This window comes from Microchirus variegatus (assembly GCF_963457635.1).
Source record: "Microchirus variegatus genome assembly, chromosome: 22".
NCBI lineage: Eukaryota > Metazoa > Chordata > Actinopteri > Pleuronectiformes > Soleidae > Microchirus > Microchirus variegatus.
In genome coordinates, this window is record NC_139823.1 from 17747193 (window position 1) to 17765384 (window position 18192).

General features: G+C 39.9%; 1 protein-coding gene across 1 annotated transcript; it reads left to right on the forward strand.

The window, feature by feature from the left end:
- Positions 1-3693: 3693 nt before the first annotated feature.
- Positions 3694-4278, forward strand: LOC310943292 (ADP-ribosylation factor-like protein 4C; the record flags this gene model as incomplete). Its single annotated transcript, XM_083908833.1, has 1 exon — positions 3694-4278. One exon carries the CDS (start codon positions 3694-3696, stop codon positions 4276-4278), a length of 585 nt encoding a protein of 194 aa, XP_083764959.1.
- Positions 4279-18192: the final 13914 nt, after the last annotated feature.

The window sequence follows — 18192 nt, forward strand, 5'->3', positions numbered from 1 at the left end:
TTTTGATTGAAGCAAACTTTTTTTTGATTGAATAATAAAGACACAAATCTAACTCCATATGTATCTGCATCATTACCTTGTTTACAAAGCCCTGAAGTTTCTAAACAAACAGTTCAGCCACTGCTGAGAACGCTGTGTTTTATTGTAATCTCGGACTCAGCAAGATCTCTGAAAAAACCTGGTCCGGTTATGTTAACAGCATTTCTCCTGAACAGCAGATCCTCCTGCTCCGGGCACTAGTCCGGGCACATCCGGTTGCGTACATTGAACCACAGAAGAAGAATAACGTCCGTTGTGGAGGTGTTTCACGAGCGACAGGGTCTTCTGACTCTGGGTCAAAGGTCGTCAAAGGGACTGCGGCGGGGAGTCGTGAAGAAGCTATTTTTAAACACTGTTAAAACAGTGTTTTGATAATGAGTAGCAGTGCATCCAGCGTTCCAGAGGGGGGAGCTGTGTTTCTGAGAGCTGGTGTGCAGAATATGTCACTTCCGGGTACTGGCCAATCACAAGACAGTTGGGAAGGCTCTACGCTGGCTGGCCAATCACAACACACTCTGTCTTCTGGGGGTGAGAGTTCAGTCTGAAACAGCGCGACTGAGGAGAGCTTCAGTAAGGAGAGATTTCTATCGGCTCATTTACAGCAACTAGGAGTTTTTTGAGCATAAAAACAAGTTAATGTATGTAAGTAGACCTCCATAACTAACATATATTTTGTGCGACAGGACCACTCTATGGGAGCTTTAATTTTCCTGATAACGCTTGAGTTTTTCTTGTATTTTACGAGGTTTTTTTGTGTGGATTTCCTGTTTTATTTTCACCGTTTTTCTTGTGGCCTTTGTCTGTTTTCCCGCCTTTTTTCGATGACCGGCCCCGCCCTTAATTACTTTCACCTGTGTCTCGTTGTCACGCCATTCCTGGTGTGTATATAAACTCACTCTTTCACCCCGTGTTCTCTTTTAGGTCGTCTGTGTTGCTTTCTCCTGTTATGCTGTTAGAATTCTGATTTTTTTCCTCATGTTCTACTCCTTTGTTCTGCTTTTATTTTGCACAAATCTGCCGTTGTTTTTATATAAATACGCTTTTTTATTTTGTTTTTACCTCACACGGTCTCCTAATCTCAGAATTACGCTAAAACTACACATGTATTATGTTGAATTATTCAGGGTTAGGGTTATACAGTCCAGAGGTCAGCGTCTGGTCATATGTTGTTATGTTTTATATGATAAATCAGTTCAAATGTTTAGAAAATAACCAAAAAGACCCATGAGTTGTCCTGTTTATCGGCAAATATAAGACCATAACTCGGTGCGACGTTATTAACGACCTTTAATCCATACCTGTTTGGATTGTTTGTTGACGAGGGAAGAAGAAAACAAAGCTATAAAATGTGGTTGGCAACTGATGAATCATTCATTACAGACAAAGTGTAGCATAGCATAGATGTGCTGTTTGCACCACTAGATGGCAGCATTCTATTTACTTTGCGGTGTCTCTGCAGGCTGCAAACATTCACCCACTGTCCCATGATGCTCTTCTTTCTGCAGGTTCACTTCAACCCAATCACGTGTCTAATGGTGTGTAAAGGTTATAAATCCTCTTACAAGACAATAAAAGCTTTATTGCAGAGAGAGAGAGGGGGGGGGGGGGGTATCACAGCACAAATCACCTCACACACATTTATTCATGCCTGACTCCACACATGAACGCACACACGGTTCACAGGCCTTTTTTTATTCAATTTACTTCATTAAAGCACATGCTTGATGACTCACCCTCCATATGCCTGTGTGTGTGTGTGTGTGTGTGTGTTCTTGTAGTTGCAGCATACTGAGGACCAGTGAGGGTTTTAAACCAACAAAGTGAGGTCATTTTTACGGAGTGAGGACATTTTGGCCGGTCCTCACTTTGTTTTCATTGAAATCACTTCCTTAGGTTGCTATAACATGCTATACTCAATTTGTCAAAAATTTTAATTTTGGACGACTTTTTCTCAAATTTTGGACCATAATTTTTTTTTTCAAATTCTGGACCAATTTTTTTTTTCACATTTTGGACCAAATTTTTTTTTTTAATTTTGGACCAAATTTTTTTTTTCAAATTTTGGACCAAATGCATTTTTTAAATTTTGGACCAAATTTTTTTTTTTTAATTTTGGACCAAATTTTTTTTTCAAATTTTGGACCAAAATTTTTGGGTCAATTTTTTTTTTCAAAATGTGGGTCATTTTTTTTTCTTCCAAATTTTTTCAATTTTTTTTTCCAAATTTGGGTCAACATTTTTGTTCAAATTTTGGGTCAAATTTGTTTTTTTAATTTTGGGTCAAATTTTTATTTCAAATTTTGGTCGACATAGTATAGTATGACGTTTTTGTAAAATGTTGGACCAACAATTTAAAAAATAAAATAAAATCGAAAAAGTTTTCCAGCCCTTTTTGCTCTGGGGCTCCACCTGCAGACATTTTATGGTACTGCAACCAGTAGTTCTTTATAGATGTCATTCATGAAGTAGATATTTGTAATTGTGTTGATTTATAAAGTGGAAATGCTGGTCCTCAGTATGCAGCAAGTACAAGAATGTGTGTGTGTGTGTGTGTGTGTTTGTAGTGTAGTGCCTATAATTTAAAAAACACATTAAAAGTGAATGCATTAGTGTATATTAGTCACACGGCTGGGTATAGTTGGTCATACATTATGCAAACGATTGTTAAAATCATTATTGTTCTCGTGGTGACAGCATTTGCATACATATAAATATTTACAGGAACATAAAAACTAGTTTTTTTTTAGTCTATTATGACTCCAACGTCTTCTTTATTTTGAAAAACTGGATAAAAAACAACAACAACTAGGCTTGATGTTGTTGGAGTGATGGTGAAAATGTGTTATTTCACCACTAGGTGTCAGCATTGGCGCTGTTTCGGTGGCGCTTCCGTGCGCAGAGGAAACACAAGAGCACACGCCTTTCAAAATAAAAGCCCTCGCTCGTCCCTCTCGCGTGTTTTCAACAGCGTTTCTGGTTCACGTTCAAACAACGCGTTTACGTTTGAGTTCACCGTGACGTAAGCAGAGCGCGTATCGTGGTGTTTCCTGCTGTAACTTGACGCATTTTTTGCATGTCGACGTTCAAGAGAGGCTGGTCCTCACGTCACGCACCACGACTGTGTGTGTGAGTGTCTGTGTGTGTGTGTGTGTCTCTCTCTCTCTGTGTCTGTCTGTGTGAGTGAGTGTGTGTGTGTGTTTTTTTTTACTACATGAGCTCTGCTACGCAATTGGACACACAAACAGATGAGAGACACGATGTGACGCTCGACCGCGCGTAATTTACGCATTTGGAGAGCGGTGCGCGCTGCGAACGCACGGCTGCACGGTGCCGCTGCTGCTGCTGCTGCTGCTGCTGCTGCTGATTCCGCCTGATGCTGATGTTGTTGGAGTGATTCCAGGGATGCTGCGGCTCGTCTGGCTGCCCGAGTGCCGCCGCGCAACGCGGGGCTGCGCCCTCCACCTCTGCTGAGGCGTTTTTTTTTTTTTTAGTGCGTTTCTTTTGGGAAAATGCATTGACAACTAATCTGGGGTTGGAATCGCCCGCTATGGATCACTCAGGAGACATTTAAGCATCTCCCCCTGCTGCGGTGATATCGCTCTTTGCCGAGACTGCGGGAGCGCATGTTGTTTCTCCTCCGCTCCACGCTGCAAGATGGGGAACAGTTTCTCTAATTTGGCCGCGTTCCAGTCCCTGCACATAGTCATGCTCGGGCTGGACTCTGCGGGCAAGACCACGGTGCTGTACCGGCTCAAATTCAACGAGTTCGTCAACACGGTGCCCACGATCGGATTCAACACGGAGAAGATCCGGCTCGGCGGCGCGGGGGCCTCCCGGGGCATCAGCTGCCACTTCTGGGACGTCGGGGGCCAGGAGAAGCTGCGGCCCCTGTGGAAGCCGTACAGCCGCTGCACGGACGGCATCGTGTACGTGGTGGACTCCGTGGACGCGGAGAGGCTCGAGGAGGCCCGCACCGAGCTGCACAAGATCACGCGCTTCTCCGAGAACCAGGGCACGCCGCTGCTGGTCATCGCCAACAAGCAGGACCTGCCGCGGGCGCTGGATGTCGGGGAGATCGAGCGGCAGCTGGCCCTGGCCGAGCTGAGTCCCTCCACTCCGTATCACGTCCAGCCGGCCTGCGCCATCATAGGCGAGGGGCTGGACGAGGGCATGGATAAACTGTACGAGATGATCGTGAAGAGGAGGAAGTCACTGAAGCAGAAGAAGAAGAGGCAGTGATGGCAGGATATAGTTTGGGGCTGGATGACTTTGGGGGGGGAATTGATAAATCTCTATGACTGAAATATTATTATAGGGTGGATGATACAGAGGTAGCCTGCGTAGCAGATATATATATATTAAAAAAAACAATCTTTATGACGCTTAAAATCCTCATTAGTCTCCATTGGAAAATAATGTAATAATAACAGAAATTCATTCATTAACCATTTTATTTTCCCAAAAAAAACAACCACATGGACACAAATAAGATAAAAAAGCAATGGATGAGCTGATATGATATTAGGGTATTGATATCGGTCCGATATCGAGGGGAAAAAAAGAACTAAACTCAGGCCATAAAGTGAAACCAGGGAGGATCAGTGAGCTTTGTAGACGTATTTTAAGATAAAAGAAAAAGCAGATTAGTATAATTTTGTACAAAAAAAATGAAATATAAATGGTCAATATCAATATTATTATCAATCATTAAAAAAACTCACAATTGAACAAATTGTCAAAACTGATTCAGATTCACTGGAAAACGTAGATTTTTGCCTTAATTAACGACTGTTTTAAAGAGTCTGTATAAACCGCGGCACCTTGTGTTGATGTAAAGGGACATAAAAGCGACCGCTTCATTATAGGGACGTCTAAGTATATATATGTAATATATATATATATATATATATATATACATATACACAGTATATGGACCTGCTGCGGCATTGTGCTGTGCACAGATGTGAGACTGTTGTAAATGGGATTAGGGATGCACTCATGCACAGACTTAGGTGTTTAGAGCTGGGAGATGGTGTCACACCAAAGATGGCTCTCCTGGGAAGACACACAAAAAGAAAAAAACCCTCTCTGTGTCTCTTTTATTGTCATTTACAGCCCTCTGTACCAATATGAGGGAAAGAATATCCCTTATAATTTAACATCCATGTGGTCCACATTTCTAAGTTCAACAGATGTTTTTACCTGGCATCGATTATTGCTTTACAGAAGCAGGTTTTTGAAAGAAATGACCCCCACTGACCCCTGTGTTTTTCCCAGAGAAACCCCTTTGATCACCCCGTCACACCTCCCCCCCCCCCCCCCCTCCCAGCTCTGTGAACGGCTAATGCTGTCTCAACACAACACAGATGTCTGCCTTTAGACGAGAAACTGACCATTTTATCGCTGCTTCGTCTCCCCGCTTCTTTTTGAAACCCCCGGTCGCGGTCGTTCTCGCGACGCACGCGACGAAATACGACTCGGTTTTTACGCCGAATACCGACGTGCCGACGCGTCGCGGTCTCCCGATCTCTGAATTAGCCCAAAACTGCACACGTGTTATGTTCAGTTATTGACTTGAAACACAAATTAGTTGGTATCATACTTCTATTGTATTGGTATAATACTAAATAATGAAAATGCAGAAATCAAACGCTTTTTTGCTGATTGTTTAAAGGTGCATTATGTAATAAATCTAAAGCAACTGGCCATAAAATCCTCCTAATATGTCACAGAGACTCAGGAATAATGTTCATATAACAAACTGAACTCACCAACAACAACAGTACATTTGCATTTAAAGAAAATATTTTGCAGACTGCAAATTATATTTTGAAATCATGTTTTGGCGTCATGTGGCGCCACCTACCGCCGTCTACCAATCATTGCAGGCAGTAGAGTCTCAGCTGCCGAGCAACCACGGGTTGCCAGTTACGTCAGAAAAAAAACGAAACCTAAAAGACCTCGGCGTTTTGAATTTGAATGTAGTAACCGTTTTTGGCCACATTCTTACATATGGCGCCTTTAAGTGTCCAGAGCGGGTGTCGGCGTCTTTTTGCGTACTAGTTCCATGTTTTATTCAAGCCGGAAAACAAATCATGTGCCAAAAACTATGATATTTATACACGTTTTTTTTAATCTCTGCATGCAAAATAATGACTTACTGTGTCGTTAGCAGCGTAAACAAATGGCAGATTCACTGTGTCAAACTTTAGCGAGAGGACTGTGAAGGGTGTGAAAGAGTGCATCCCGTGCTGTGTCGACCTGCTGGCAGTGACAGGACGGAGATGTCCAACAAAACAAAACAAAAACAAAAACAAAAACAAAAGTGTCTTCCTGTGAGAGAACGATGCGGCGAAAGCAAACCAAACAGGCTGGAACCTGTTCAGCTGCTCCACACACACACACACACACACATAAAAAGAAATTGAACTCCAGTATTTTTAAATCAAAAATATAGCCCCTAACAGTGTTAGCACCGAGCGAGAAACTGTAGCCTACGAAGAAAAGCAGTTTGGTCTGAACGGAAAAGCAAAACATTCTGTTTTCACGATAATTTGATCATTTAACGATACGAATCTTTGAATGTCATACTCGTATCCGCCACCGGGGGGCAGACGTGAATGTCGTTAACTCGTCGGCCGTGTGTGTTTCAACATTGCAATGACGGGCCTTCATCGGAAAAAACAATGTCAACGATACGGCCGAGATACAGCGAGACCAAACCATGTGTAATGTGCCAAAACGGAGAGAAGAAGAAGAAGAAGACAAAGAAAGTATTTTTTGGGATTAAACTCTTTGCAATTGAACTCGTTTGGGTGTTTGGTGTCAGCTTTGTGTTTGATTCTCAAAGGTTTCATCACAACAGGAGCTGGGGAACTCCCAGCAGCTTGTAGGTAACGATTAAAAATGACATAAAGCCACTGCAACGTTGCCCTAAATGCCACCATCTTTGAAGATAAACACCTACGTCTTCTTTATTAAAATCATGCACATAGGCAAAATGATAAACATCAGATTTAACCCTAGAACACCATTGTCGGGTGGTTTTAACCCGAGCAAATAAAGTTATGTGATTTTTATTTTTATTTTTGACATTTTTTTCTACCCAAATTCCTAATTTTCCAGTAATTTCGGAGCATTTTTATATTTGTCCCCTCATGATGGTTTTCTTTCATTTTGTTAGACATGACACAGTTTAAAATAATTTTAAAAAAACACTCCTCAAATGTGTCATGTATTGTCATGTCATGTTTTGATATATTTTTTATTGGGTGTATTTAGTGTTCGATGGGTTAAACCGGTCATCCAATCCAACTTTTATTTATAAAGCACTTTAAAAACAACAGCAGCTGAAACAAAGTGCTTGTACATCAGAAATAAGTAAACAACACAATTAAACAGTACAATAAAACTATAACGTGTCATGCAAGGACGAAATTAGACGACAACCACACTTTTATAAAAGCGTGGAGGCTAAAACGCTATTCCTGGACACCAAAAGTGCATGTTTTCCTCGCGCTTGTTTACTCCGCATTTAGTTCTCGTGCGGTCCGTGTACCTGTTGTGCAGTTTTACCCTTTTGTTTATATAGACCAAATGGGCGCCATCTTTCCTCTGCGAGCATTAATGACACATTGCTGCGCATGTAAATAAACATTCTTCCACGTTTGTTGCACTCCATTCTGCAAGATACTGCAAACTCTCATGTCTCTGCCGTGCACACAAAAAAACCTCCTCTTCTCTTTGATTCACTTCCTCACTCTCAGTCAGCGAGGATTCCAGCATCTCCCTCTTTGATTATCTGACAGTGTGTCGACGTTCCTCAGCTCTTCCTTTGTTTTTCTTTTTTACCTTCCTCTCATGTGTGTGTGTGTGTGTGTGTGTTTTCTGTGGGCGGACTGGATTTCATATCTTGTGGTTCTGCCGGATGATAATCCCCTCAGTAAAAAAAAATGTGTGCCACATTTCTGCTGAGCACATGAAACGCCACCGTCGACATGTGTGGGAGCGACACAATTCAACGACCCGTGCTCTATTTTGCTTCGTTTGTTGTCATTTCACTCAACTGAAACTATGGATATCACTAAAGATTTGATTGACGATGGGGAGATTAAAAAAAAAAAAAAATACGACATAATAAAGAAAATCCTTTATTCGGTATAGTATACGCTGGCGTTTTTAATCCACTCTGAATGCATCATCGTTTCTATTCTCCCATTCAAAATGGCTCTTTTGGAAATAAACTCCTTCCCCATAAAAATGCAAATTTCAGCTATAAATAACCGCTTTTCCGGTTGGTTTTTAATCATCTCTCATTCACACACACACACACACACACACATACACACACTGGGTTTGTGGAGCGTGTTCAGGGTTTGCAGCACTAACCCGTGATCCAGTTCGGGTAGAGAGAGGCTAATCTGGCTGTGTTTGTGTGTGTGTGTGTGTGTGTGTGTGTGTGTGTGTGTCAGGGTGAACCCAGAGTCAGAGCTGACGTCTGAAACCCTCATCTGGCTCATTATCATTTTAATTAGAGGCCGGGAGTATGGGAAAAGAGCCGAGGAGAGTCATCAACACATTATTACGTGTCAAATTAAGGTTTTTTTTTTTTTTTTTAAAGCTGTAAGCGTGTTCTCAGAGCCGGAGTCTTTCACACTGGCCAGCAAAAGTCCTTTAGGGGCAAGTTCAAGGGTGAATTCCAATTCCTTGCTTAACCCTCAATCTCAAAAACGTGCTCCCTCTAGTCCAAGTGTTGTCCCGATTCTCAGAAAAATTAAGCTGAGGGGCGAGTTTAAGGGCTGTATCGCCCTCAATACTGAGATTTTCCGAGACCACCCTTGGGAGCAAGGGCTACCCAGAATGCATTGCGTGTTTTCACATGAGAAAGATGGCGTCGAAAGCAGCGAAGCGAGTGCGATACAAATGAAGTATTTTCTTTGTTAATAGAGATATAAAAATGATGAAAACCATTGTATTATCTTAGTTTAGGCCCATATTATGGATTACTGACGTCATTGTTGCGTAACATTTATTTTTATTTCACGATCTTTTGTCAATAGCCGGCCGGTGCGGACAAGCGATGGTTTGCTATGGTTTACTTTTCAATAAGCCGCGTTATTCTGCCCCCTACAGTCTGAAGATGTATCTGCATTTAAGGGGTGTCCCATTTCTAAGTGACAAAATAACCCTCAACACTTGGTTTTGAGGGCCAGTTAAGATTAAGGGTTAAGATTGAGGGTTAAGATAGGAATTGGAATTGGCCCCAAGTCTTTATTGCGTTGAGGTCTCGAAATATTGACGATAAAAAAATGTACTTTTTATAGCTTTAACACCCACGGACAACAGCACGGACTTCCATGAAGAGGATCTGCTCAAAACCGCGAGGTCCTTTTACACATCGTGGTTTTAGAAGGCGAAGAGTAAAGGGGTCGATGTTCAAGTCCCGTTTGTCATTACTGGATTAAAGCAGGTCACAGCTGATGTGACTTGACCTGAAAGCAGAAAAAACATGTCACGTCTCTGCGAAACTCGAATCCCACGACAGTCAAGTCTGACTCCAGTCTGCAGCTTCTCGCGTTTGCTGCGACGACAGTCACACGATCCGTCTTTGAACCCTCACAAACAAAATGTCACAGTTTATCAACCGTTAAAGCACAATTGTAATCTGTCGAGCTAATTCCACTCAATACAAACAGATTATTTCTTCTAATTCCAGCTGTGATCTTCTTTCAGTGAGAGGAACCTGTTTTCTCTGTGTCGGTGGCAGAGAAACTCCGATTCTCCTCTTCGATGCTGTCAAAGCCAATTATTTCATATGTAACACACACACACTTGTGTTGCACATTTCAACAACAAGGCATTTCAAAGAGAAAGCAGCATAAAAGACATAAAAGATGTGATAAAAGACAATAAAAAAAAGTCGAAATTCAAAGTTGCAGCTACAGCTGAGGTGCAGCAGTGATAATACTTTTATTTGTATTTAAACGCAGTGGAAAACAGGTACTTTTTCAGGCTGCATTTAAACTAATTCATGGAATGAGGATATTTAGGGATGCCGAGCAAAATCACCTTTAAAATGAGTCGAGCTCATGTCTTTAAAACAGTCAGATTTATGACTTTAATGAAGGCTGTTTGCTGCAGCATGTCATTAACATGTGAAATGACACAGCTCACCTCTGTAATCTGGAGGGCAGGTCTGCGTCTGCCGCAGCAGCAGAGGATGCTGGGAGATCATAAAGTGGGAAATACCACCTCAGAGACTCTCTTCTGTCTGACTGCCACCACTTTCTGTAATCTTCCTGTGTTCGCTCAAGCCCGTTCCCCTATTCCAGTCATTTTCAGATTTAGAGTGCTTTTGTGTTTCCTCTCGGTGCCACTTCATAAAAGCATGGACTTGTCCCCTCCAGGGTTATAGGACATCACTCTTCACATTAGCATTGTTGTGCTGTTATTTCTGCTCACTGGTTACAAAGAAGTTAAAATCTTATGTTTCTATCTATCTATTTACTGTATATATTACCTAGCAAGCTATCATTCTAGCGAGCAATCGCTTAAGTTAGCAATTGTCTTTTCTTTCTATCTATCTATCTATCTATCTATCTATCTATCTATCTATCTATCTATCTATCTATCTATCTATCTATCTATCTATCTATCTATCTATCTATCTATCTATCTATCTATCTATCTATCTATCTATCTATCTATCTATCTATCTATCTAATATGTTAACTAGCAAAGTATCTATCTATTTATCATGTTAGCTGGCAAAGTATATATCTATCTACTGTCTATCTATCTTGTCAGCTAGAGCTAACAAAGTATCTATCTATCTATCTATCTATCTATCTATCTATCTATCTATCTATCTATCTATCTATCTATCTATCTATCTATCTAATATGTTAACTAGCAAAGTATCTATCTATTTATCATGTTAGCTGGCAAAGTATATATCTATCTACTGTCTATCTATCTTGTCAGCTAGAGCTAGCAAAGTATCTATCTATCTATCTATCTATCTATCTATCTATCTATCTATCTATCTATCTATCTATCTATCTATCTATCTATCTATCTATCTAATGTTAACTAGCAAAGTATCTTGCTAGCTAGCTGACTATCTATCTAGCTATCTATCTTGTTAGCTAGCAAAGTATCTATCTATCTATCTATCTATCTATCTATCTATCTATCTATCTATCTATCTAATATGTTAACTAGAAAAGTATCTAGCTAGCTAGCTGACTATCTAGCTAGCTAGCTAGCAAAGTATCTAGCTAGCTAGCTAGCTATCTTGTGAGCTAGCAAAGTATCTATCTATCTATCTATCTATCTATCTATCTATCTATCTATCTATCTATCTATCTATCTATCTATCTATCTATCTATCTATCTATCTATCTAATATGTTAACTAGAAAAGTATCTAGCTAGCTAGCTGACTATCTATATAGCTAGCAAAGTATCTATCTATCTATCTATCTATCTATCTATCTATCTATCTATCTATCTATCTATCTATCTATCTATCTATCTATCTATCTATCTATCTATCTATCTATCTATCTATCTATCTATCTATCTATCTATCTATCTATCTAATATGTTAACTAGAAAAGTATCTAGCTAGCTAGCTGACTATCTAGCTAGGAAAGAGGAGGGTTTGTTTTTGTTTTTTTGTTTTCCAGCAAAGGAATTGGTTTCTGAATTCCTTTCCTTTGAATTTATCTTAAAACGAATGCAGAAACATCATCAAAAATTGGTCTTTTGCAGTGTCGTGTGTGGTTATTCACAATATTTTACATGCAAATGTGTATTTTTCTTTTGAAAATGTGCTTCACCTGCTGCTTTTTACACGTGCACAGACACAATATCAATGTTTGTCTCATTCTGTTTATCTCTAGATAGTAAACAGAATGAGACAAACATTGACATAAATAATACATTTGCATGTAAAATATTGTGAATAACCACAGACGACACTGCAAAAGACCAATTTTTGATGATGTTTCTGCATTCATTTTTAAGATAAAGTCAAAGGAAAGGGATTCAGAAACCAATTCCTTTGCTGTAAAAAAACCCCCGCAAACAAACCCTCCTCTTTCCTCACAAAGGAGAAAAAGTTGTGCTCTGCTACAAGCTCAGGCCTGCTGCGGTTTGTTTAGCCTCCTCGCTGACATGAACTTACTCTGAGCGTCCGTCACTCATGTGTGTGTGTAAAAAAACAAATCAATCCTCGTGTCTGCTGCAGCTGTTGTTCCTCTGTCTGTTTTTATGTTTTATCCCTCGCTGAAGAAACGCACACGGCCTTTAAATTTTTGCAATTTTGCACACTTTTTTGCACTTTCTTGGGTGTTTGCCACGGCTGTGATTTAAAGGTGGAGGTGCGTGGTTTCTGCTGTTGTCAGCTGGAAGCTGGGGAAAAAAAAAAAAACCCTCCAACCGTATGAAGCTCACAATCAGATTCTAGGCTGTAAAGTGAAGTTTTGGCGTCACCAGAGACACTTCTCAAACTTTTAGCTGAGCTGCAAACGCACAGTTGTTTGTAATTCACCTCCCTAAATACAGCGTACACGAGCCAAGTGAGGGAACTACCACTTTCATTTAGGGATTTGGCAATTAACCACAAGGAAGTGTGAGGCGATTTATGTTTTGTAAAGTCATTTTCTGCAACAAGAAACCGTGATAGAATAGAAAAGCAGACTGCGTTATTATGAAAACATCAGCAACCAGAGGGAGAGAGAGAGAGAGGGGTAGTTTTTAAAGGATGTCCATTTTGTTATTATTTACGACCAAAAGCACACACACACACACACACACACACACACTCACACACACACAAGCATGACCCATTTAATGTGAAGCAGAGAGAGAGTTGGGACTGAGGCGGCCTCTGTCTAACCAGTGTAAACATGAGTGCGACTGTGTTTGCTCTATATACAAGTTACATAAACACATTAGAAGGATTTAGACTCTTGTTTAGGTTCAGTCTGGTGCCAAAGCATCGAGGGAACGGAGTTCGGGGGGAACATGGGACCCCGTCGCTCCAAAACAGCTGGCTTTAACATCTCTGTTTGGGCTCCGTGAGATCGAGACAGATAGATAGATAGATAGATAGATAGATAGATAGATAGATAGATAGATAGATAGATAGATAGATAGATAGATAGATAGATAGATAGATAGATAGATAGATAGATAGATAGGACAATTGCTAGCGAAAACGATTGCTCGCTAGAATGATAGCTTGCTAGGTAATATATACAGTAGATAGATAGATAGATAGATAGATAGATAGATAGATAGATAGATAGATAGATAGATAGATAGATAGATAGATAGATAGATAGATAGATAGATAGATAGATAGATAGATAGATAGATAGGACAATTGCTAGCGAAAACGATTGCTCGCTAGAATGATAGCTTGCTAGGTAATATATACAGTAGATAGATAGATAGATAGATAGATAGATAGATAGATAGATAGATAGATAGATAGATAGATAGATAGATAGATAGATAGATAGATAGATAGATAGATAGATAGATAGATATGACAATTGCTAGCAAAAACGATTGCTCGCTAGAATGATAGCTTGCTAGGTTATATATACAGTAGATAGATAGATAGATAGATAGATAGATAGATAGATAGATAGATAGATAGATAGATAGATAGATAGATAGATAGATAGATAGATAGATAGATAGATAGATAGATAGATAGATAGATAGATAGATAGATAATTTGCAAGCTAACAAGATAGATAGAACATGGGGGCTGGCTTTAACATTTCTGTTTGGGCTCCATGAGCTCCAGATAGATAGATAGGTAGGACAATTGCTAGCGAAAACGATTGCTTGCTAGAATGATAGCTTGCTAGGATATATATATATATAAATATATATATAAACATATATATATATATATATATATATATATAAATATATATATATATATGTATATATACACGTACGTACATATATACATATATATATATATATATATATATATATATATATATATATATATATATGTACGTGTGTGTAATAGGGAAGCCACAAGGCAGTGCTGGTTAGTAGATTAAAAGTTATGGCTAAAACCTACAACAGGTCTATCGTGTTTGCTCTACAAAAATATATCAAAACAATAATAGTCCCTCTTTCCCATGAAGAGGCAAAGGCAGGTTGAGAAAATGAATTCATGAACTATTGTTTTTAGAGGATTTACATGGCCTGTCCTAATACCTGTGATCCATTCAAACCATGAAGAGCAATGAAAAATATTTCCTCATATTTTGTTTCACAGTTTATATATTAATGACACACCAATACTCCAAAAAGTGATCGGTGTGGTCAAAGAGAAAAAAATATCATTATTTTGGCACAAAAAACTCAAAATCCATCAACGTTGTCTGTGCGTCGAACGTCACACGTCATCACGTGGACAGAAGATGACGCAACACACACCTCGCCAGGTTCTGAAAACCGCGAAGCGCGAGCCACCACCGGGCGGAACCGGACCATGGATGAACCGGACCGGCGAAGGAAAACGGGAACAAAAGGTCTGTGCACACTTCATAGGGTATCTAATTCACACTTTGTGTTGCGTTTATTTAGTAGTTTATTTAGTAGTATATTTATATTGTCGTGGCTAGTGGGTTGGTTTGTAGCAACAACGTAGCTAGCCATTTAGCCGCTAGCATGGAAGCTCACAAGCTATCGTCTCCCCCGGAACGTCTCTCTCGTCGTGGGCTTAATATCCCGAAGTCATGGAACGTTAATTTACTTTATTCTTTATTATTTATGTATTATCACCCACACATACACATACACACGCACACACACATACACATACGTACACACACGCACACACACATACAGTTTTGAGGTGAGTTCGGAGTGGGATTTGGGGGGGGGGGGGGGGTTTAAGGGGGTGTGTTTCGGCGTTGATGGCAAACTAAGCGCAGTGTTGGGAAGGCTGTATATTACATACATGTTATATATATATATATGTCAAAATGAACGCGTTAACGCAAGATGATTAATAATTTGTGGAATTAACGTGTTAATTTTTTTAACGCATTAACGCACTTTCTCACTTTCATCGCGCTACGGGTAGACGTGCAGTTTATGAACAGGCAAGACAGGCAACTGCTTGGGTCCCCGAGTCGATAGGGGGGCTCCCGACACTCGGAGCCTAAATGCATCAGTGAGCAGCCGCATCCCCGCCCCCCTTAAACAACAATGGTTGATTTGCAATGACATCCCAGTAGGAAACCCCCCTAACGGGGCCCCACGTCTCCTCACGCTAACCTGTGTGAAGCTGAAGGAAAATGAAGAGGAGTTATCAATCAGGAAGTTAGAAGAGGAAGAAAAAAGAAAGAAAGACACACAGTTGTAAGTGGCGCTGCTGGCGCAGATAATGATATAATCATAACATTAACAGTCACTGTCTAACTAACGGGGACACAGACAGCAGCTAACATTAGCGTCAGAATGCTAGCTGCCGCTAACGCTAACTAGTAGCTGTGGGTTTAATTCCCCCAGGAAAACTGAAACGAAAACTAGCTGAAACGGTAATATATACGATAGATAGATAGATAGATAGATAGATAGATAGATAGATAGATAGATCTGCCAATAAAATTCATCATGTGCATACTCTTTTTGTAGGTTATTGTGCTGCCACTTCTCCTCCGAAGTGGCTGAACAGGACAGGTTAAACAAACTGTGTAGAAAAAAACAGGCTGAGCTGTAAAGTAAGACGGGCTTTTGCCTGAGGCGGTTTCTGTCTCGTCAGGTATATACGTGAGAGAGAAACTCAAACCTCTGAGAAAAGACGGCGCCATTTATGTTTAATAAAGAAGCCGAGTCAATAAACTCCGAGGAAGTTAAACGGGGATAGGAGGGGGTGTGTGTGTGTGTTCAAAGTTCACTTGGCTTTTTTAATCCACAAAAAATGAAAGGAAAACACGTCTATTTTGTGACTTATGCACAATTATTGCTACTTTATGTCACTACTAAAAATGTGATAACAAATGAAACATAACTTTTGTACTTGATGGACTTGCAGTGACCGTGTAACTGACCTGCACAGGGTGGATCCTGGTCTTGGTGCTGCCGATGCCCTCCACCGTGATGACTGCAGCTCCATGGAGCTGACTGACTGGCAGGAGGCAGGCGTTGGCAGAGTAATGTCTGATGGGACAGTGAAGGTAAGACTGACACATGCACAACTGTTCTGGCACAGGGCTTTAGTTCTTTTCTTCAACATTATTACAGAAGTGATAGAAAAATGGTCAAGACAAACTATTATACACATCATTAAGAATGAAAATAGATTGTTTTTTCTGAGGACAAATGTTATTTTAGAGTTAATGAAGATTATGTACAAATATTATGTGCAACAAAGTTTACATAGTTTATGTAACTGAGTGACAGTGAGTCAGTTTATGCACACTGAAAGGAGGAAGCAAACGGGGTATTCAGTCAATATTAATTTGATTATGTATACCTGTGTTTCCGCCATCAATCCATTGCTCAATAAGACACACAAGGTTGTGAAATCAGGAAAAATGTCAATATTGCTGTCAATGAACAGTTTGAATCCTATTTTGACATGAATTTACACTGTAAATGTAAATTTTTGTGCAAAATGTTTTGTTTTATTCAAGGATGAACTTTTCTTAACTGCATTAGAAGCATTTAGAATACACTTATCTTTACAACTGCTCTATGTTCAGTAATAGTTGAAGAAAAGTGTCACCTGACGTGACACTAACATTTATGCTTCACATGTGTGTGTGTGTGTGTGTGTGTGTGTGTGTGTGTGTGTGTGTGTGTGTGTGTTTTCCAGGCCTTTCCCACACTCAAAGAGCTGAAGAGAGATGACATGTTATTTCATTCATTTCGGAAAAAAATTATATTTTGAACTCATACATTTTTCGTTGGTGTCAGCTTATTTATAACATAATACAATCGTTTTAACAAACAAGACAAAAGTCTGAAGTTTTACCGGATACCACGTGGCACCGCACCCCTTTCGAGGCTAACCGGAGACGTCTTTGGTTGCGACTTGCAAGCTATCAGGAGGAGCGACGGGACCAAATGATTTGCAGTGCTCACTTCATATCAGGGAACGTTACGTTAATGTTTGGCCTCGGGTAACAAGCTAACATGACTTTAGTAATTATTACTATGCATAACAATGTTAAAAATCAATGCTTGCGAGCAACGGCGTAATTAAACTCAAATTTAAGTCAAACTGTCGTAGCTTAGAAGCTAGATGGATAGCTAGCTAACAAGATATATACTTTGCTAGCTCACAAGATAGATAGATCGATAGATACTCTGCTAGCTAACAAGATAGATAGATAGCTGTCAGTTGGCTAGCTAGATACTTTGCTAGCTAACAAGATAGACAGATACTTTGCTAGCTAACAAGATAGATAAGACAATTGCTAGCGAATACAATTACTTGACAGACAGACGGATAGATAGATAGACAATTTGATGAAACATTTATTTAATTTTCACCAACTCTATCAAGACACCTGAGCAAAAAAGTACTCAAAATGTTTAAAATCAGTTTGCGAAACTTGGCAATGCGTCACAGTTCAAAGTTCACTTGGCTCGTTTTAATCAACAGAAAATAATAGAAAAACACGTCTATTTTGTGACTTCTGCACAATTATTGCTACTTTAGTTTAATAAACAAATAAAACATAATTTTAGCAGAACTCAACAACATAAGAAGATGAAAACAAGCCCGAATATGTGACTTATAAACTCCTGCTTGTTTTAGTGTTTTTATTGTACAGCCCTTTGTTCCAGCTGTGGCTGTTTTCAAAGCACTTTATAAATAGAGTTGAGTTGAGCTGAGAATGGGAAAAAAAGAATGACGTTTTCTCTTCTTTTTAGCAGCTGGAGTTGACACCTCCAATATCACACGATTTCCACATGATGGCGACAGAAGACACCTTGAGAACGTGTCATCATACAAACAGAGGACAGAGGAAGCCTCCCTTTGTTAAAGGGAGGCGGTTCTGCTCTCGGATGTAAAAGCTCAGTGTCTGCATCATAATCTTTTATTCTGACAGTGTGTTGAGCTGACAGTGTTTGCAACTCATACAAAGGTAGAGGAAAC